Below are 21,674 nucleotides of genomic sequence, written 5' to 3'. Positions count from 1 at the left end.
TGGAGACTCGAGGTAAACCTGTTACTGCATTCACAGGCTTCGAAGTCACCTTCAAGTTTTCATTTTGCACTGTTTATTTTTATTTCTGGAAAGTTGTATTTAGAAGTTTTCTAGCAAACACTCTATAGAGATTATGACTTGTACTACCGAGTTTGGGAGTTGTAAATTTTATAAAGATTTCTTTTTTCAAAAGTTGTTAGATGTTATTTCTTATTGTTGTTATTCAGTAAATATTAGGATTACTTAGTCCCTAAGACTATGTGCCATCACGATACCCAACGGAGAGGAAATTGGGTCGTGACAAGTTGGCATCAGAGTTCTAGGTTCATAGGTGCTACGAGTCATAAGCGAGTTTAGTAGAGTTTTGCGGATCAATGCAGAGACGTCTGTACTTATCTTCGAGAGGCTACGAAACTATTAGGACAATTTCACTTCCTTCATTCCTATCGTGTGAGTTCATTAATCTCGAAGTTTGAACTTTTATCATTCCATTCTCTCACAGATGGTGAGGACACGAGCTGCAGTTACTGATGACGTTATCCCCGAAAAAGATGTCGCTAGGGGCAGAGGCAAAGGCCGAAGAGGAGCACGTGCCGCAGCTAGGGCACCTACCAGAGAAGCAGTTGAGGAGGCATCAGTAGTTCCAATTGGGGGGCAGGTACCGGAGGTGCCTACTATTACCCTCGGACTTCAGGAGACCTTAGCACAGTTCCTGAGCATGTTTGGTACATTGGCTCAGCCAGGGTTGATTCCGGTTGCACTAGCTACTTCACAGACCGGGGGAGGAACCCATACTCCTGCCGCCCACACCCCAGAGTAGCGAGTTCATATTGGTCAGGTTCCTGGTGTCATGGAGACACAACCTATGGTTCCAATTCAGCCCGTGGTCAGGGCAGCAACATCTGAGGAAGAACAACTTAGACTTGCAAGGTTCAAGAAATATGACCCTCCTACATTTAGTGGTTTGGCTTCAGAGAGTGCACAAGGTTTTCTGGAGGAGTGCCATCGCATTCTCTGCACTATAGGTATTGTTGAGATGAGTGGGTTGCTTTTATTATATTCCAACTTAAGGGAGCGGCTTATCAGTGGTAGCGGGCGTATGAGTTGGGTAGTACGACCGAGTCATCTTCACTTACTTGGGTTCAGTTTTCAGAGATGTTCTTGAGAGATTTTGTACCTCAGTCCCTTCGAGATGCATGGCGCACAGAGTTTGAGCAGCTGTGCCAGGGAACTATGTCAGTGTCAGAGTATGCCGTGAGATTCAGTGATTTGGCCAGGCATGCACCTGATTTGGTCGCTACAGTTAGAGAGCGTGTCCGTAGATTTCTTTAAGGGACTCAGGCATAATATTCGGTGCAGCATGGCTCGGGAGTTAGAGTCAAATGATTTGTTTCAGCAAGTGGTAGGGATTGTTTGCTGCCTAGAGGGCATGTGGGATCAGGAGAGAGAGGACAGACGGGGCCATGAGAGAGAGTATATGCGAGATCAAGAGAGAAAGGACAGGGAGGCGAGGAGGCCTCGTATATTGGAGAGATTTACTGGTCCTTATTTTGGAGGCAGGGTACGACATGGTAGAGGTTTTGTGGGTCAGATAGTTCAGTTTGCACTTCAGGCTTTGCACAGTGTTTCAGGTGATCATGGTTCTCAGAGTACCCGTACGGCACAGTGCCCACAACCACATCAACAGAGAGGTTGCTTCGAGTGTGGAGATACCATCCACAGGGTGAGGGATTTTCCTAGACTCCGGACAGGTGTGTCATAGCGGAGTATTCAGGCGGATAGAGGACGCCCAATGTACAGTACATGACTTAGTATTCTATATATGTGTTTGCCCTGTTGGGAGATTCTATGAGTGATAGCCGTGTCTATCATTGTTTTAATTCATTATTGAAAATAATGAGACTAGAAGTGAATTCATGTTGTCTATTATGGCAGGTTTGATGTGATTCCTGAGTAATTTGGTTATGATTTGTGATTTGATACTCTACAGGGGTGAGAGTTCAGTAAGTGTTGTGATTTTATTGGCAGAATTGAGTTAGTGGAAGATTTCCATTGGTATGATGTGTATTCGACTTGTGATTCAGAGTTGAGGGTGAGACCCTCGTGACTCCATGTGATTTGATATATTTGAGCTGGACTGCGTGCCGCGGTGGAAGTTATATCAGGATGAGATTCTTGTTATTTGTTTTTATACTTTGATTTTTCCTATTTAAATTGATTCGTAGTATGGTACTGTTAGAGAGTTGTGCCTGTCATGCTTGTTTGATATTTCTCTTATGTGTTTCTCTTTACATATTCAGTCATTTTCATTCTGTGCTTCTTGAGTTTTAGCTTGCGGGGTGTATGTCCGGTGGTGTTAGTTGTGACTTGTTGATTCGGGTGTGTAATGAAAGGGTCTTCATGTTTCTTTCATCGTTGTTAGTGTTGTGGATGTTTGAAACAGGGTTATGACGGATATGAGGTTAATTGTCGGTGCTGGTCTTGCTTGCAGGCAACTATTGTGATCAGAAATGTCATTTTGGGCCTATGTGTGGCATGTCATGTTGAGTGGTCGTACCTTGTGGGTGTAGGCATGAGTTGTTTCAGCTGGTTGAGACTGATAGTGGGTATGAATTTATAATCAGGTCTTTTGGAGATGAATGGAAGGTGAGGTAATATTTTTTCTTCGTGTTCGCATTCCTCATTGCGTGATCGCGGAAGCCAACCTTTTCCTTCATCGCGCTCGCATACTACTTCACGCGTTCGCGAAGAGCAGTCATTGGGCCAGAAGATTTTTCCTCTCCGTGTTCGCGGTCGTGTTGTCTCATTCGAGAAGCACAACTGGGCAGCTTTCATTTTTCTTCTTCGCGAACGCGAATACTCCTCCGCGTTTGCGATGCACAAACACCTGGGTAGAATAAATAGTACTCTATTCCGAGGGTTTTTCCATTTTCACTATTTTGGAGTTCTAGAGTGCGGTTTTGAGCGATTCCTTGTGGGTTTTTCAAGCAAAACGATTGGGTAAGTTTCTTCACCTAGAATTTATTATATTCCATGATTTTTATATTTATTTTTATCATTTAATTTGTGTTTTGAATGGGGGGAAATTGTGATTTTTGAAGAAACTTTTTCAAAATAAAAAATCATGATTTGAGGGACGAATTGGTATCGTAAATTGATAATTTTAGTATGGTTGAACTCCTATCGGAATGAGTGTTCGGGTTTTGTAAAAAAATTCGGGTTCCGATGTGCGGGCCCGGGGTCGACTTTTGGACCGATTTTTAGATTTTAATAAAGATTGAAGCTTTATGATCCGGAATAGTCTCTTATTAGTTTTATTTGTGCTTTGAAGTTATTTTGATTAGATTTGAGCCGTCTAGAGGTCATTTCACCCGATAAGTTCATTTTAGAGTATCGATTTATCTTCTTTAAGGTAAGTATCTTGCCTAACCTTGTGGGGGGAACTACCCCTTAGGATTTGAGTCTTCTATGCTAATTGTAGTCCGTGTACGCGAGGTGACGAGTACGTGCTCGGACTTATTTGTGGAAATTTGGACTTTTAGGGTTCTTGTATTTACTGAATATGCAGTTGCTTTGTTATGAATACGTTTCTTAACTACTGGTTTTACCTCTACCTGCTTTAATTAGTGTTAATTGCTTCATGATCCACTCTTGTTGTTTATTTGATTCATCTGTGTCTTAACTGAAATTGTTATCTCTTTTATTGTCATGTAATCTTTCCCCTAACTGCTTGTCTTTATTTGAAGTTATAATTTATCTCTTCTGTAATTTTTCATTCTTAATTGAGACTATGATTATCTTTCCGCTGCTTATCCTTAATTGAATTTGTTGTGTCTCTTTCGTAATTGCCCAACCTTAAAAGAAGTTTAGATATCCTATATCTTAGTTGACTTGTCCTTATTTGGAATCATTCGACTTGTGTTAGCTCCCTTGTTGTTAAACAGTACATTGCGGGCCGTTGTTACATATTATTTCTTTCCTTGTTGAGTTATTCTTATTATGACTTGCATTCTCTATTGTGACTACTCCTTGTGAATTAGTTCCTCCGTTTCTTTGAGTTCTGAAATTTCTAAGTTGACTTATTTGTCGTACCCTTGAGCTATTGTCATTGTTGTTGTACTACTTGTTGTGGTGATGCACGAGGTTTCTGTCGTGCGGTTGTGGTTATTGTGATGCACGAGGTTTCTGTCGTGCGGTTGTTGTTATGGGGTTGCACAAGGTTTCTGTCGTGCTATTGTTACTATTGATATTTGCACATGCGGCGTGACAAGGCGGGATATATATATATATATATATATATATATATATATATATATATATATATATATATGGGGGGTTGTGCATGTGGCGAGACAAGGTGGGAATATTGTTATGCACGTATGGCGAGACAAGGCGGGCACTTATTTTATTATTGCATACGTGGCGAGACAAGGTGGGTTGTGTCAGGGATTGATTTGTGATGATTCGTGATGGCCTAGGGGCATTCTTGTTGTTGATATTGTCTAGTGGTACACTTACCTGTGTGAGTTTTATCTTGTGACAGCTCTGAGAAAATATTCTACGTGATGTCCGTTCTTTTTCCTTATGCTTATTTGATGGTATGGACTATGTTAGGACACTTGCACAAGCATACACGTAGTTAAGCACTCTTATTGGATAAGAGGTATTCTTGATATTGTTTAGCATAGATGCTCACCCTTGTTTACTTGCCTTCTATGTGAGAATGGCTCTATTGGCACGTGAGTCATCAGTGCGGTTATGAGGTGTTATGAGGGCACAGGATGCCAAGTGTTAGGGTTCAGGTATTGAGACCCGTGAGTTGTGATTTGTCCGAGGTTCGGTACCTCGTGGAGTTTGTTGACTAAAATCTGATGTAAAAGAGGTTGTAGCTGCTGAGTTATTACTTGTCCCTGTTGTATTTGTGATTCCGGATTTAGGTTGTATTCCATTCATTTTTTTTGTGTCATTTTTATGGTATTCCGCTGACACTTGTTGTTTCCTTTCTTATTGCCATCTCTGTATTGTGAGCCATATTGCATAGTCTTTATGTAGATGTCATATTTCTGTTGTTCATATACTTATACTTGTTTAGTTTATTAGACCAGTGGGTATCTTGACTTTTCCTCATCACTTCTCCACCGAGGTTAGTCTTGATACCTACTGGGCACCGTTGTGGTGTGCTCATTCTACACTTCCGAATATTTTTGTGCAGATTCAGGTATTTGTTTGTTAGTAGCTGTGCGGGTCGTTGTTGTGGAGACTCAAGATAAACCTGTTGTTGCATTCACAGGCTTCGGGTCACCTTCAAGTTTTCATTTTGCATTGTTTATTCTTATTTCTGGACAGTTGTATTAAGAAGTTTTCTAGCAGACACTCTGTAGAGCTTATGACTTGTACTACCAGTTTTGAGAATTGTAAATTTTATAGAGATTTCTATTTTCAAAAGTTGTTAGATGTTATTTCTTATTATTGTTATTCAGTAAATGTTAGGCTTACCTAGTCCCTGCGACTAGGTGCCATCACGATACCCAACGGAGGAGAAATTGGGTTGTGACACGCATGCAAACATTTCTGGATCTTTGTGTAGCACAACTGGAGCTGTCACTGGTTTCTCCAAAAGAGAATTCCCTTTCACTTATCATGGATGTCCAATCTTCTACAAGAGAAGAAGAAAGGAATATTACAATAATATTATTAAAAAGGTCAAGAATCAACTGTATTCATGGAAGTGTGAGCTGCTATCATATGGAGGAAAAGCTACTTTGATTTCATCAGTTTTACAAAGTATGCCAACACACATGCTATCAGTGCTTGATCTACCAATATCTTAGAACATCTGCATAAAACCTTTGCTCGATTTTTCTGGAGCAACAATGATAAAAGAAGAAGTGGGCATTAGAGTAAGTGGCAGAATATGTGCTTGACAAAGGAAGAAGGCGGACTGGGTTTTAGATCCCTTTTTGATGTCTCAAAATCATTATTTGCCAAATTTTGGTGGAATTTTATGACTACTAAAACACTCTAAACTAATTACATGTGGAATAAGTACTGTAAAAAGGATCTCCCAACTACTGTCCAATTAGTGAGGGTTCACATGTTTGGAAGAAAATGTTAGAGTCCTGAGAAGAAGTAGAACATGAAATATTACGAGAGATGAATAGAGGCATTACCAACATATGGCATAAAAATTGGACTGGTCTAGGCTCATTGTATCATGTTGTTCCACAAGACTTTGACTGCAATGAAAACCTGAAAGAAGTTGATGAATTGAGAGAAGAAAATGCTTGGAATCAACACCTATTGGAACAAACTTTTCCACCTGACATTTCAGAACACATCGGGCAAGAACTACACTTTGAAACAACTGATGACCATTGGGACACACCTAAATGGATGCCTACTGCATCAGGAAGATTTTCAGTAACTACTGCTTGGCAATTAGTTCGCCACAGGGCAAACTTCAATCAGGATTACAAGCAATTATGGACAAAAGGGATGCCCTTCAAAATATCATTCTTTCTTTGGCGACTATGGAAAGAAAAAATTCCAACAGATGATATGTGAAGAAGGATGGCTACATAGTGGTGTCAAAATATTGGTGATGTATTCAACCTCGGTCTAAAACTCTTCAACATATATTCTTAACAAGCTCAACAGCAAATAGAGTTTGGAGAGTTTTTGGACAAGCATCAGGTATAGTAGATAACCTAGTACAGGTTCATCAAGATATAAAGACATGGTGGAATGTGAAATGCTGTCCAAAATTAAAGCCCTTACTCCAGGCAGCCCCAGCAGTGATTACTTGGGAACTATGGAAGATAAAAAATACAATGAAGCATGGTGGAACAACAACCTACAGCAGGGTCATTCATGAGGTGAATCAGACATTGCATTATCTAACAAGGATCAAATATCCTTGGTTAACAAACATACCCCTTCGATGGCCAGACATGATTGCATTATTCGAGGGGTATAAACCCTATGTGGTGACCAAGAGAGTTACATGGAACTCACCATACAAGGGCTGGTTCAAATGCAATATGGATGGAGCCTCAAGAGCCAATCCAGGACAGAGCTCCTATGGCTTTTGTGTGAGAGATTGGAGAGGTGATTTGGTTGTTGCTAAAGCAAAAATGATTGACGACACCACCAATATGGTTGCAAAAGCAATGGAAATTAAAGAAGGGTTGACTTATGGTATTACTAATCAGATTCATCCTCTAATAATTGAGCCTGACTCACTTGCAATGAAAAATATAATAGAAGGTGAATGGAAAACCCCCTGGTGCATAACAAAGGAGGTAAAGAGGATAAAGGGAATGAAGGGCAATTTCAATGTCATCTTCCAACATGTTCTAAGGGAGGGCAACATACTGGTAGACTTTTTAACTAACCTTGCTTTTTCTTCTGCAGGTACAACTATATTTAACTCATTTTTGGAGTTATCAAGTGCAGGTAGGAGGTTACTCAACCTAGACAAGGCCCATATCCCAAACCTTAGGATAAGGGTAGCAAAGAGGAAATCACCAGACTAGTTATTCAAAGATGTAGCATGTTGTTTACCTGTACCATGCTGTTTGAGTTTGACAAGATTCTTTTACTAACAATGAATGTGACTTCTGTCAGCTGTCCACAACTTCTGCTGACCATATGCACTAAAGACAACAATTGTTATTCAACCAAACAACATCTGGGTTGGGCGAAAAGATCACAACTTACAATTATTGGCAAGTACTTATCAAATGCAGCTTCCTGCTTCGGCAACTTATCGGTCTCAACTGGTCCTTTAGGCTGTGGAATATTCATTCACTATCTAGTATTTTTGCACTCATTTTACATAGTTCCTAGACATGATAAGATCTCATACTATCAGTTTTCTTCAACAAACAATTACTGCAGCAGTAGACATGATATTAATTTCACCAAGAATGGATACAACAGTACTCATTCTTCAACGCACATTTACATTCCATCCCAAGCTAGTTATCTGAGAATTTTCGATGCAAATATGAACCTATTTACACTTGATGTTTTGGACAGCTTGGAAAAAATCCCAGACTGTATGGAGATGTGTCATTTTCCAGTGGTGTTAGCATTTTACAATGTTCATTCTGGATATGATAGTTCACTATATGGAAGGAGTTGCAGTGGTTGTTCTGAACTATGGGCGTTCAACTTTTACATAGCTACTTGGTTGATGGAAAGTACAGAATCCAAAACTGGTTTCACGCAAGGAAAGATCAAAGTTAGATGCTCAACACAGCTGTTGTTATTCCTGTTCTTCACCACTATAATAACTATGTCCGAACTATTATTTTGTATTTGTTGCGGATTAACACACACCTACTTAGTGCTTTGTAGGTGTTACGTGGAGTTGTTTGCATTGACTCTGCCACTGCAAGTATGCTCTTACGAAACTTCAAAAGATCAACATTCAACAAAAATATCATGATGCACTGTTCCCACACAACACCTTACTATTACTGGTTTAATTTGGAAGAAGCTTCTATTGAGGAGACTTACTATACTTGATTCTTTAGGACTGTATCCTTTATGTTTGGAGATGTTTCGACATTTAGTGGTATTAGCATTACATAATGCTCAATCTGTGGTTGCCGCATCACCAGATGGGAAGATATAATTCAATTTTCCCAACTTTTGGTTTCCCCTACTACTGTGTTGCTGCCAACACAGTCATTTCCCAGTGATTCAATTGTCCTGTCCTTGGCTGGTTTATTGTTCAAAATTTACCGCTTCAAACTTGATCTCAACCAAAGAAAAATCAAATGCATGTTTTCTGTATCAGCAATGTTGTTGGAGTTCTTCAGCCCCAAAATGAAGATGTCCAATCTGCTTTGCTTTACAACTAGTGGATTAAAACATACCTACTTCATTGGATTACAACAAATGGCACCCGGTGAGAGCTTTGTAGGTGCTACAAGGAATTGTTTGCAACTTGTGTGCGAATTCATTATCATCGACAATAGTTGGATGTTTCAAAATAGTAGCTTAGTACTTTTCATTTATCTTTATGCTACTGCTACATTGTATTTGGTAGGAATAACCATTGGCTTTCTTTGTTTGATTTATTTCTCTTTTACTTGAACATTGTGTAACTTTTTCCCAGTTTAGGAATTATTATATATAACAGCTACTAGGTGAATAACTTAGTAGTATATTTGCTTTTAAAATAAACTACCCTTCCAACCCCTATTTTTTAAAATTTTCTTTTAGTATTAGGCTTGGGCCAGAGGCCAACAGGCCCAAAATCAAGGTCTAGCCCACCAATCCTTTCTCAACTCACCCCCTAATCTAGTGAGTCTGCCAAGACCAGGTCCAATTCCAAACAAATCCCAAGCGGCCAAACAAACTAGATGTCGAAATTCAAAATTGAAAACTAAGTAAACCACTTTGAAATTGAAACAAATTCTAGAACTACAATCTATACTAGCATATGCAAATAATTGAGCAATTAAAGTTACCTTAAAACTTGCAATTACTAATTGAAATTACAGCATGTATTTAATTATCAAGCCACCTAAACACTAATTGATTCCAAATTATTGATTAAACATGCTCGGACAGAATTCATCGAGACACATCAATTAGAAAGAATTATACAGAAGGGGAGGAGTGTATACCAAATCTGCTATACACCCGATCAGCGTCAAAGAAATGCGGTGATTGTAATGAATTCTGGTGACGATCAATAGAACTCCGGTGAGCAAAGAGGATTGTCACATGAGCATTGGCCGACAAATGTTTATGCGATCCAGTGCTACATGTAACAATGCTCATTACAAGCCGAATTGAAGAAGAAAAGATGAAGTTTGGGGAAGTTCGGCCTGTCTACGACGGTCAACGATGTTTCGGCCACCGAAAAATGGTAAAAAAATGACCTCAAACGAAAGGTCTTTCCGAGACGTATCATTTGATGTAAAATTTAGGTAAAGAGGAGGTCGGGTTGATAGTAATTTAGCAAAGGGGCAAAAAAGTTGGGACTTTTATTCCTAGGTCTTCTAATCGGCAGGATTGGGAGGTTTTTTGGGGGGAAATGATGTTGGATTAAGGGTGAGGAGGTGGTGAGGAGTATTTGATAATTTTTTGGGTGGATTAGTGTTGATCCGCCGCCGGATGGCGATTTTCGGGTAGTGGAAGACGGCGAAGTAAGGTGGCTAATTTGAGAGAATGAGAGAATTGGGGGCATCTAGGGTTTGGCATAGTGGGGGGGCTGTTTAGATTATGATACAACACAAGGGGTGTTTGGTTGTTTAAGTGAATGGGGAAGAGTAAACGACGTAGTTCCTGTATGAAACTACGTCGTTTGAGAGGCCTAGCGGGGGAAGCTTGTTGGACCGGGTTGCAGGGTTGGACTGGGCGGATTTCGGGTGGATTTAGGCCTCTGGAGTTGGACGAATTTGGGGCATGAAGCAAACAGGCCTTCTTCTTTTTATTTGATTTTCAAAATTAGCCAAATAAAATCTAATAGAGACTATTTTACAGATTTGACCTACAAAACTTATTAAAATTGTGAATTAATAAACTAATTAATTAATTAACCTAAAAATGCAGAAAATAGGAGTAATTAAAAATATTTTATGATTTTCATATTTTAGAGATGCAATTAATCATGCAAACGAAATGTTAATAATGCAAGTAAAATCTAAAAATGCAAAGAGAAAAAGATAAGATAATTTTTGTCATATTCATGATTTGAAATGCCACTAAATATACTAAAAATGCAAATAAATGCCAAACAAAATAAAACAAAATAGAGAAAAAGTCTTAAAATTCCATAAAGGCAATTAAAACTATTTTAGAGTATTTTAGATCAATCAAACAGTAATGAAATCAGGGAGTGGTGTATCTTGCATTTCAGATCAATCAAATAATAATGATATCAGGGAGTGATATACCCTGCATTTAAGATCAATTGGTAATGATATCAGGGAGTGGTGTACCCTGCATTTAAGCTCAATCCACTAGGGAGTGGTGTACCCTATGTTGGAAAACTCAGCTAGAAATTAGTGTACCCTATACCGGTGAGGAGACTAGGGAGTGGTATACCATATGTCTAAAATATCATCAACTAGGGAGTGGTGTACCCTATGTTGGGAGATACAGCTAGGGACTGGTGTACCCTATATTGGTAAGAAGACTAGGGAGTGTTGTACCCTATGTCTAAAATAATAATGAACTAGGGAGTGGTGTACCCTATATTGGAAAATACAGCTAGGGATTGATGTACCCTATACTGGTAAGGAGACTATGGTGTACCGTGCATTTAAGATCAATCAGTAATGATATCAGGGACTGGTGTACCCTGCATTTAAGATCAATCAACTATGGAGTGGTGTACCCTACCCTACATCTAAGCTCAATCAACTAGGGAGTGGTTTACCCTATGTTGGAAAACACAGATAGGGATTGGTGTACCCTATACTAGTATGGAGACTAGGGAGTTGTGTACCCTATGTCTAAAATATCATCAACTAGGGAGTGGTGTACCCTACGTTGAAAAATGTATCTAGGGATTGGTGTAATCTATACTGATAAGGAGACTAGGGAGTGGTGTACCCTATGTCTAGAAATGTTGTCAAGGAGTGGTGTACCCTGCATTTAAGCTCTGTCAATAAAGATATCAGGGAGTGGCGTACCCCTGCATTTAAGATCAATCAACTACGAAGTGGTATACCCTAAGTTGGAATATATAGCTAGGGATTAGTGTACCCTATACTATCATGATTTTGAAAATTCCTTTTATATATATATATATTTAGAGAATGAGTAAAAGGGGGGAAGGAATTTTGAAAAGACTTCCCTTTTTTGAGATTTTTTGCTGTAGTAGAGCTATTTTTAGTCTTCGCGTGATTTCCTCTTATTGGCACCTGCTTTTTGCGAGGTTGTTTTTCCTACATTGTGTGTTTCCTGTTTTTCAACAAAGAACAATTGTCAGTTTAAAACGGTGGTTAGTTTTGTGGCCTTGAGTGTTTCAGTCTCTTGATAGCGGCCCATTTTCTTGATGATTTCAACTGCAATTGGTTATTTTCTCAATACCAACTGTATTTTTGACCCCAAAGAACCTTTGACTTTTCAAACTTTTGCAATGACAGCTAGTCATGTAACGGGACTTAGCCTCTCCAACTTTTTGTTTTTGGGGCATTTAACTTTTGACTTCTTTGTTCAAAGTTCCAATTTCAGAGTATTAGGGAACCTTTGACTTTTCAAACTTTGTAAGACAGTTAGTCGTGCGGGACTTAACCCTTTCAACTTCATTTTTCCCTTGTAGGCATTTTCATTTGATTTCCTTCTTCTAAAGTTTTCAATTTCAAAGCATCTGTCAATCATGCCCAGTCGAGGTCGACTTGATGCCCTTGCCAAGGCTGGGTGTCTTTTGAATATATTAGCTTGTTTCGAATGAGAGCCCTATAAATCAGTCTTGCCATCTCTTCTTTGCCTTAGTTTTTTGGAACAAAGTTAGACCGAAAGAGATTCAAAGAAAAACTAGCAAAAGAATAGAGAATAAGTTTAGAACAAGAGGTGTCCCTTACGAGGAAAAAAAGATAGACTTATCTGGGAGTACATGAGGACTTCAATGAACATGACATAACTTTTAGACTGGATGCCAGATCTGTGTAAACCGTTTGAATCTCAGAAAATTATCACAACCTTTGCCTCAAAACCGAGAAACCTTGTCCAGGACTGTGTTGATGCCATGGCTGTGAGGATCCTCTTTTCGATCAGTAGTGCCCTTTACGGGTTTTCACCAGCTGACCTATATCATTTCTCTTCTCACCATCACCTTGTAGTACGCTTTGCGGATTTTCACTAACAAGACTCTCTCATTTTTAATTTCTCTACTCATAACCACCTTACGATTCCCGTGAGGGTTTCCACCAACAAGACTCTCTTATTTTATTTCTCTCATTTTGGTCGCATCAGATCCGAGTAACTGTATCCTCCAATTCTTAAACATTCTCGATGACCGACCAGAAGGACTTGAAAAGGATTTGGGTAAAAAAAATTTGGATTGAATTAAAATTTTGGAACCTTTCAGGCGAAAACATTGCCGAACTATGATAACAACTGCCCAATTTTCACTTTTGGATGAATGTGGATTTTTTCTTTTGGTGTGACTAAACCCCAGAGTGAGGTTGCCTACGTATCCTTTCGGAATCTGGTCGAACGTAGTTCAATTACATGAACTTTGTTTTTGATTTTCTTTCTTCTTCTTCTTTTTCTTCTTTTTTTGTCTTTTTCTTTTTCTTCATCATTGTTTTTCCTTTTTCTTTTTCTTTTCTTTTCTTTCTTTTCTTTTTCCCTTTTCTTTCTTTCGAGGTTCCAAAGAGGGTAATCAAAGAAAGGTAACCGTCTCAAAGAGTTTGCAAAGGGTTGATAATGTTTGGTTAGCGAGAATGAAAGCCTTTTTCATCCCAATCAGAGAACATTAAAGCTGCTTAAAGGGTCAAACATAGTACCTTTTGACCGCATTTGCATTAATAGTTGTTTCGGGAAAATTTCTTTCGATTTCTCCCATAATACAGTGCTCCCTTTGGCAGCACTCTTATTACAATACATGGACCTTTCCAATTTGGAGCAAATTTTCCTTTAGCTTCTTCATGACACGAGAGAATACGTATCAAAACGAGTTGCCCAACTTCAAATTTTCTGGGCCGCACTTTCTTGTTGTAGGCACGAGTCATTCTTTGTTGGTACAACTGCACGTGGTAAATTACGGCCAGTCATTTTTCATCAATCATAGTCAATTGTTCCTAGTAGGTTTTGACCCATTCATTATTCTCAATCTCGGCTTCAACAATGATCCGAAGAGAGGGAATCTCAACTTATGTAAGTATTACGGCTTCAGTGCCATAAACCAATAAGTAGGGGTGGCCCCAGCTGATGTGTGCACTGTTGTGCGATATCCCAATAGTGCAAAAGGTAAATTTTTGTGCCACTGCCTGGAACCCTGAACCATTTTCCTGAGGATCTTTTTATGTTCTTGTTTTCATCTTCAACAGTGCCATTAGCTTTGGGTCGATAAGGAGTGGAATTGGGATGCATAATTTTGAATTGCTCACATACCTCCCTCATTAAGTTACTGTTAAGATTTGCAGCATTGTCCGTAATGATAGTTTTAGGAATACCGAAACAACAAATGATGTTGGAATGCACGAAATCCACCACTGCTTTCTTTGTGACAACTTTGAAAGTGACAGCTTCGACCCACTTTGTGAAATAACCAATGGCAACCAAGATGAATATGTACCCATTTGAATCTTTTGGCTCGATTGGCCCAATAACATCCATGCCCCAAGCAACGAACGGCCAAGGTGCTGACATAGGATGCAACTCCAAAAGCGGTGAATGAATCAAGTCACTATGTATCTCACATTGGTGACATTTTCGGACAAAACTGAAATAATATTTTTCCATGATCATCCAATAATAACCTGCTCAGAGTATTTTCTTTACAAGGACATACTCGTTCATGTTAGGCCCATATACTCATGAATGCACTTTGTTCATGATCATATCAGTTTCTCGAGAATCTACACATCTTAACTAATTCAAACCTGGAGTTATTTTGTACAGGATCTCCCTACTCAAAAAGAAACTACTTGCAAACCTTCTAATAGTTCTCTTTTGATTCCTACTGGCTTGCTCGGGATATTCTTTTGTTTTTAAGAATCTTTTGATATCATGATACGGTGGCTCACCATCTAGCTCCATTTCAGTTGCATTACAATAATCGTGCCTTTCTCGAACCTGAATTTCAAACGGGTCAATATGAAAATTACCCGGGCATGGAAGTATTAAGGCCAAAGTAGCTAGTGCATCTGCTAGCTCATTGTGGAATCGGGGAATATACTTGAACTCGACGGACTTAAACCGTTTACTGAGATCTTCCACGTGTCACCTGTAAGGGATGAGTTTGATATCCCGAGTTTCCCACTCGCCTTGGGCTTGTCGAATAATTTAATCAGAATCCCCCATGATTAATAACTCTTATACATCCACATCAACTGCCATGTTCATGCCCATGATGCAGGCTTTATACTCGACAGTGTTGTTTGTACAAAAGAACCAAAGTCGGTCCGTGGCCAGATAGTGTTGACCTTTGGAAGATATTAGAATTGCCCCAATCCTTACGCCTTTTGTATTTACAGCCCCATCGAAGAACATTTTCGAGGCATTGATGTTCTCTGGAATCACTTCAATCGAGTTTACTTCCTCGTCCGGAAAGTAAGTGCTTAAGGGTTGGTATTCATCATCGACTGGGTTCTTAGCTAGATGATCCGCCAAGGCTTGAGCTTTCATCGTCGTGCGAGTGACATGGACATTGTCAAACTCGGTGAGCAGGATCTGCCATTTTTCTAACCTTCTAGTGGGCATCGGCATCTGGAATATATACTTCAAAGGATCCATTTTGGTTATGAGGTACGTTGTGTAAGCCAAGAAATAGTGTCTCAGCTTTTGGGCGACCCAAGTTAGGGCACAACAGGTTCTTTCCAACAAAGTGTACTTGACTTCATAACTGATCAACTTTTTGCTCCGATAATATATGGCTTGTTCTCTCTTCTTAGTTACATCGTGTTTCCCCAGGGCACACAGCCAAAAGAATTTTCCAAGACTTTTAGATACAAGAATAAAGGTCTTCCGGGTTCGAACGGAACCAACACCGATGGATTTGACAGATATTCTTTGATTTTATCAAACGCTTCTTGACACTCATCTGTCTATTTGATTGCTACGTCTTTCTTCAACGGCTTGAATATGGGCTCAGAAGTGGTGGTAAGATGAGCGATGAATCTGCTGATATAATTCAATCTCCCTAGAAGACTCATGACCTCTTTCTTGCTCTTCGAAGGTGGAAAATCCCAAATAGACTTTATATTTGTCGGATTTTATTCGATACCCCTATGATTGACAATAAACCCCAAGAGTTTCCCGGACGGAACTCCGAATGCGCATTTAGCTAGGTTTAATTTCAAGTCGTACTTATGCAAATGCTCAAAGAATTTCCTCAGATCTCTCACATGGTCTTCTTGCGTTCTAGATTTGATGATCACACCATCCACGTATACCTCAATCTGTTGATGCATCAATTCATGGAAGATGGCAGTCATAGCTCTTATATAGGTTGACCCAATATTTTTCAAACCAAACGGCATGACCCTGTAACAGTAAGTGCCTCAAGGTATGGTAAAAGCAGTCTTTTCCGCATCTTCTTAATCCATTAGAACCTTGTGATAACAAGCATAACAATCCATGAAAGATGGTATCTCGTGTTTAGCACAATTGTCAAGAAGAATGTGGATATTTGGAAACGGAAAGTTGTCCTTCGGACTCACCTTGTTAAAATCCCGATAATCAACACAAACTCAGGTTTTTTCATCTTTCTTTGGCTTAGGTACCACATTTGCCAGCCATGTGGTGTATCATACCACTCGGATCACACCAGCTTTCAATTATTTTGTGACTTCTTCCATAATCTTATTACTTATGTCTGTTTTAAACTTTCTTTGCTTCTGTTGGACAAGTGAATAACTGAGATAGGTAGGCAATTTATGTACCACCAAGTCAATACTCAACCCTGGCATATCATCATAAGACCATGCAAACACATCTTTGAACTCAAAAAAAGTTGGATCAGGGCAGCCCTAGTTTTCTCATCACCGTGAATGCTTATCTTTGTTTCCTTAACCTCTTCTGAGTTTCCCAAATGAATTGGCTCGGTTTCTCTTAAGTTTGGCTTAGGCGTATTCTCAATTTTTTCCAATTTTCAATTTATTTCCCTAAAAGCCTCATCTTCGTCATATTATGCATCTTGATTAATTATTTCAAAGTTATACGGAGTTTTAGGATAAGGGCATGGAGTCCGCAAGCATGTCATGTCATAAAGTTCTCATTATTAGAACTGAAAAGAAAAAGATAAGAAAAATAGCAAAATCAGAAAAAGAAAAAGAGACATCTATGAACGATGAAATATTTGATTCTATTTTATTGAATTGAAAGATAGAAGGGTTTACATCAGAATTTAAAGACAGTAAAGTAAAACACTCGAGTTACACCCTGAAATAACTCGTAATGCAGAAAAGATAGCAAGACTGAACTACCGAAATTCTCGCCTGACAGGGAACGGGGTATTCTCCTAGTTCTGGAGCTTGAAATTGGGTCCCATGTATTACACCTCGGCACGTCTCGTGCCTTCCCCTGGCTGGACCATGTCGGATTCATATAGCATTTGTTTCAGAGCTCCGCAGATATCGTCTATCTCTTCGGCCGTGAAGGCCTCTTCTTCTTCCTTTACATACTTTGATTTGACAAATAACCGGGAGAGATGTGGGATGGGTTGTGACAGGACCCACCCGTTTTCTTTGCATTTTCCAGCCCATGTTCTGTCAGCTGATGTAGCTCAAAAACCCAACCCAAAAGGCTTCTCATTCACGACCAGGGAAATTGGTTCAGTAATGCCCTGAGCCCCTTTCCAGGCTTGTACCCATTTATGATCATTTGGGTGGCAACCATAATTGAAGCACTAGACAAACAAGGTTGAGGTAGTGGAGCCCCCTCTTCAAACTAGTCAGCAACCACAATTTCAAAAGCTTGATACACGATGTGCTCATTGCCCTCCCTGGCTTTAAGACATAGGATCGGGGGGTCCCGCTAAATAGATTACTCCTCTTCTCCATGGACAACGATTTATTAATTGTCATATTCAAACTTGACCATCTGATGGATAGTGGACGGAATAGCTCCGGCAGCATGAATCCATGGTCTGTCGAGAAGAAAATTATACGAGGTTTCCATGTCCAAGACTTGGAAGGTCACCTCAAAGTCCATAGGGCCAATAGTTAAAACTAGATCAATTTCTCCGATTATATCCCTCTTAACCTCATCGAAGGCTCGTACACAAACATTGTTGGCCCGAATTCTTTTTGTACCGATTTCTATCCTATGGAACGTTGAGAGGGGACAAATATCTACTCTAGACCTCCCATCCAACATCACCCTTTTCACATAGTAGCCCTCACATTTAACAATCAGGTGGAGGGCTTTGTTGTGGGCAACTCCCTCTGCAGGCAAACTATAATGGCTAAATGAGATCTTATTAACTTCGAAGAAGCTCTCTGTCATTCTTTCAAATAGTAGTTTTATCTGGGACATAAGCTTCGTGCAAAATTTTGAGGAGCACTTTTCGATGTTCATCTGAACTCAACAAAAGAGATAGAAGTGAGATCTGGGAGGGAGTTTTCTGGAGTTTATCAATTATCGATTACTCCGAAGTTTTCATTTTCTTAAAGAATTCCTCTGCTTCTTCATTGCTCACGGGTTTCTTAGGTGGCATCTGGTTGTCCCTGTTTTGTTTAGCTTTCCTTAGCTCATCCGGAGAATAGTACCTCCCAGACCGAGTCATCCCATTTACTTCTCCTACAATTTCTTTCCCCTTGTAAGTAACCAAGGTTCTGTTGTAGTTCCAAGGGACTGTTGTAGGATATTTCATTGGACTTTGTGGTGCGAGACTGATAACCACAGGTTCAGTCAGCCTTGGTGATATTATCAACCCCTGCGCCATATGTGTTCCATTCGGTACATACAACCTTGGCAAGTTCAATGTAACTTTCCTTTCATTAAACTTCTTTGGAGTGTTGAGGACAAGTTGTTCTTTCCTCGAGGCTTTTGGAACATAAAGAACCAAATTCTTGGCAGGTGCCGGCTCAACTTTCGTTTCAACGGCTTGAGGGACCAGAGCTATTTACTTTTCAGTTTTGGCAGGTTTTGCTGCTGCTTTAGGTTTTGCCTCCGAACTAGCAATGACAATAATTTCCTTCAGCGCTGGGTTGAATTCTTTATCAACACAGATCATACTGATAACTGGCCCGTTATTGTGAGCAGGCAATGGATTATTGGTCACATTGGGAGCCTTCTCGTCCCTCAGCACAATTCTTATAGCTTCAATCAAGTCTTATATCGCCCTCTTGAGGGTCCAGCAATCTTCTGTATCATGGAATACCACCCCCGGGTGGTATGCACATATGGCATCAACCCAGTATGTCGGTGACTCGGGGTTTGGCCGATTCGGAGCCATAGGTTGTAGTAAACCCAATTGGGTTAACTTCTTGAACAAACCCGAGTATGATTCACTGATAGGGGTGAAATGGTTTCTTTTGGGAGGCTCTCGGGGACGTGGATTATATTGGGGTGTATTTTGTGGTGGGCGAGGATTATATGGAGCTTGGTAAGGACAGTTATTTCTGGAAGGTGGATCTCGGTTTTGATTGTATTTTTGTTGGGGTCGTGTGTAGGGTTGTGCATTCATCACTGCATAGGGAGGCGGTGCCACGGCGTATGCAGCATCATGGTGCGGGTAGTAATGTAGTGGGGTTCGGGGTGGCATATAAGATTGGTTAAATGATCTGCGATACCCCCTCGAGCTTGAAGCCATCATGGATCCCTCTTCTCTCTTTTTTCGATTTTCTAGACCCCCCGAGCCATTCTGGATGGCTTGCGATATAGCTTTAAGGGCTGCCTAACTCAATATCCTTCCTGTTTTCAACCCATTTTTAATCATTTCTCCAATCTTTATGGATTCTGCAAATGGTTTTCACATGGTAGACATCGTGTTTTGGAAATAGCCGGCCTCTTAGGCCATTAAGAAAACCGTGACCATCTCTATCTCATCCATTGGAGGCTTCAAACGGAAAGCCTGCTCGCGCCACTTAACAGCATACTCATAGAAACTTTCTGTGGATTTCTTTTTCATATTAGATAGGGAGTTTCTATCTGGAGCAATATTCATATTGTATTTAAATTGGGGGACGAAATCTCTGGCGAGGTCGTCCCATACGTGCCAGTGAGCGATTTCCTGGTCCATGTACCATTTAGAGCTAATTCCTACCAGACTCTCTCCAAAATATGCCATTAGAAGTTCCTCTTTTCCGGCAGCACCCCTTAGCTGGTTGCAGTACCTTTTCAAATGGGCGATCGGGTCTCCGTGCTCGTCGTACGTTTCAAATTTTGGCATTTTGAAACCAACTGGCAAATGGACGGGGGGAAACATGCACAAGTAGGAGTTGGAGACACTCTTTTGGCAACTCAGGCCCTACATGTTCTTTAAACTCTGCTCCAGGATTTTCATTTTTCGAGCCATTTCTTCATGCTCGGATATTTTGGCTATTCTTTCCGGTTCAGCCAAAAACTCATACTGTAGATGTTGAGCATACAAGTCTGGAATGATATAGGTCATATCCTACTGAAATTATGGGCCCTGGAATGTGAAAGTCGGGGGTTCAAAACAAGGCATGATCACGGTTGGTTACGTCGTGGTGAAGACAGGCGCTGCAGAGAACAATGGTGAAGGTGCCCTAAAAACCGGTGCATGGGGGTGAACCACAGAAGGCTTGCTAGGACAGTTAGACGACATTGGAGGGTACCCACATGGAATGAACGGGTTGGATACAGGGACATTGATAGCCCCACCCGACCTTAGGATCAACTCAGGGAACCCAAGAATTGCACTCGGCAGTTCCTTACCATTAGACCAGACGTCCCACATTTCTAACATGCGGAGAGCCAACTTCCTAATCTCTTCAGCAGTTGCTTATTTTGGATATGGAATAGTCAGTGTCGGGCTATCCTCAGGGTTGATAATGTGTAGATTGCTTTCAAAGGTCATCAGAACCTTTCCTTTAGATCTTGTGAAGTAGGGATGGGAAGCCAGATTACCAGCAAAAACCAACCACCTGAATAGAACCTGGCTAAAGCACACACAACAACCTTGTTAGTTTTAAGGAATTTAACAGATAGAAAATCAAACGTTGGGATGTAATGCATCTAAATAGTCTTCTACCATGCGTTTGAATGGTTGTGTGTTTCATCCCGACTTTCAAATGTCTCCACTCTTTTCTCCCATTTCTGGCTCTTTGTTGGTTTTACCACTATCTTTATTTTTGATCTTATCACTCTTGATTTTTTCCTCCTATTTTTGTCACTCCTTATTTTCTTTTTTTTTGTTAGTTTTTCTCTCTTTTTGTTGGATTTTCACTCAGGTTGTTTATGGCTATGATCGCATCCGATGGAGATTGCCTATGTACCATTACGCCGCATGAATCAAATGATTACGTAGTTCAGGGAAACGAATGTAAAATGAAAGCGAAGAAATTTTGGGGTTTTCAATATCTCATTAATAAAATCTTTTTGGGTTTTTCATTACAAAGATTTGAAAACATCGACAACTGACTTTAAAAGGAAAACATACATACTCGAAGCAAAATAACAACAGACTCGTAATGGACGAAGGACAAACAGACTCGAAGCAAGAAAAGTAAACTATTGACTCGATAATCGAAATGGCTAATACAATTTAAAAGACAGATGAATCTCAAACTCTAATATCGGGTTCTGGGTAACATCAGTCGGTCATGGCGCGAGTCCGCCTGTAAGCTCATCATGAAGGAACTCTAGGTCGGCCATGACCTGGTGAGCGAAAGACAACACTTCAGCAAAGAACATAGCTTTAGTCATATCCCCATATTCATTGCATTTCATCACGGTGTAGTCAGCTATTTACTTGATTCTAAGCTTGGTAGCATTCTGTTCTTGGAGCAACCATGTAATTTGTTGTTCTCGGGCTTCCACTACTTGCATGGCCATGTTGTTCTGGTTTTGTA

The 21,674-nt window shown here is 40.1% G+C and overlaps 1 protein-coding gene and 1 long non-coding RNA gene across 4 annotated transcripts; both read right to left on the bottom strand.

The window, feature by feature from the left end:
- Positions 1 to 4,336: 4,336 nt before the first annotated feature.
- LOC107786476 (uncharacterized) lies at positions 4,337 to 10,228 on the bottom strand. Of its 3 annotated transcripts, XR_012694991.1 has the most exons (5): positions 9,642 to 10,228; positions 7,720 to 7,844; positions 7,564 to 7,655; positions 6,171 to 6,249; positions 5,667 to 5,862 (listed from the first exon to the last, which is right to left on the bottom strand). It is a non-coding gene; the product is annotated as an uncharacterized LOC107786476 (long non-coding RNA). The 3 variants fall into 3 exon arrangements; XR_001648155.2 differs by lacking the exon at positions 5,667 to 5,862 and adding an exon at positions 4,337 to 5,656 and having other exon boundaries at positions 7,564 to 7,844; XR_001648156.2 differs by having other exon boundaries at positions 7,564 to 7,844.
- Positions 10,229 to 17,709: 7,481 nt separating this feature from the next.
- LOC142164059 (uncharacterized) lies at positions 17,710 to 18,141 on the bottom strand. The gene has a single exon (XM_075221225.1). The coding sequence runs from the start codon at positions 18,139 to 18,141 to the stop codon at positions 17,710 to 17,712; it is 432 nt and encodes a 143-aa protein (XP_075077326.1).
- Between the last annotated feature and the right edge of the window lie 3,533 nt (positions 18,142 to 21,674).

Source organism: Nicotiana tabacum, chromosome 9 (assembly GCF_000715075.1).
Source record: "Nicotiana tabacum cultivar K326 chromosome 9, ASM71507v2, whole genome shotgun sequence".
Classification (NCBI taxonomy): Eukaryota; Viridiplantae; Streptophyta; class Magnoliopsida; order Solanales; family Solanaceae; genus Nicotiana; species Nicotiana tabacum.
The sequence above is the reverse complement of the archived record's forward strand: the minus strand, read 5'-3'. Positions and strand labels throughout refer to the sequence as shown.

Bases quoted from the DNA above. Each gene is read 5' to 3' on its own strand.
- LOC142164059 (XM_075221225.1), bottom strand. From the start codon at position 18,141: ATGACAGAGAGCTTCTTCGAAGTTAATAAGATCTCATTTAGCCATTAT.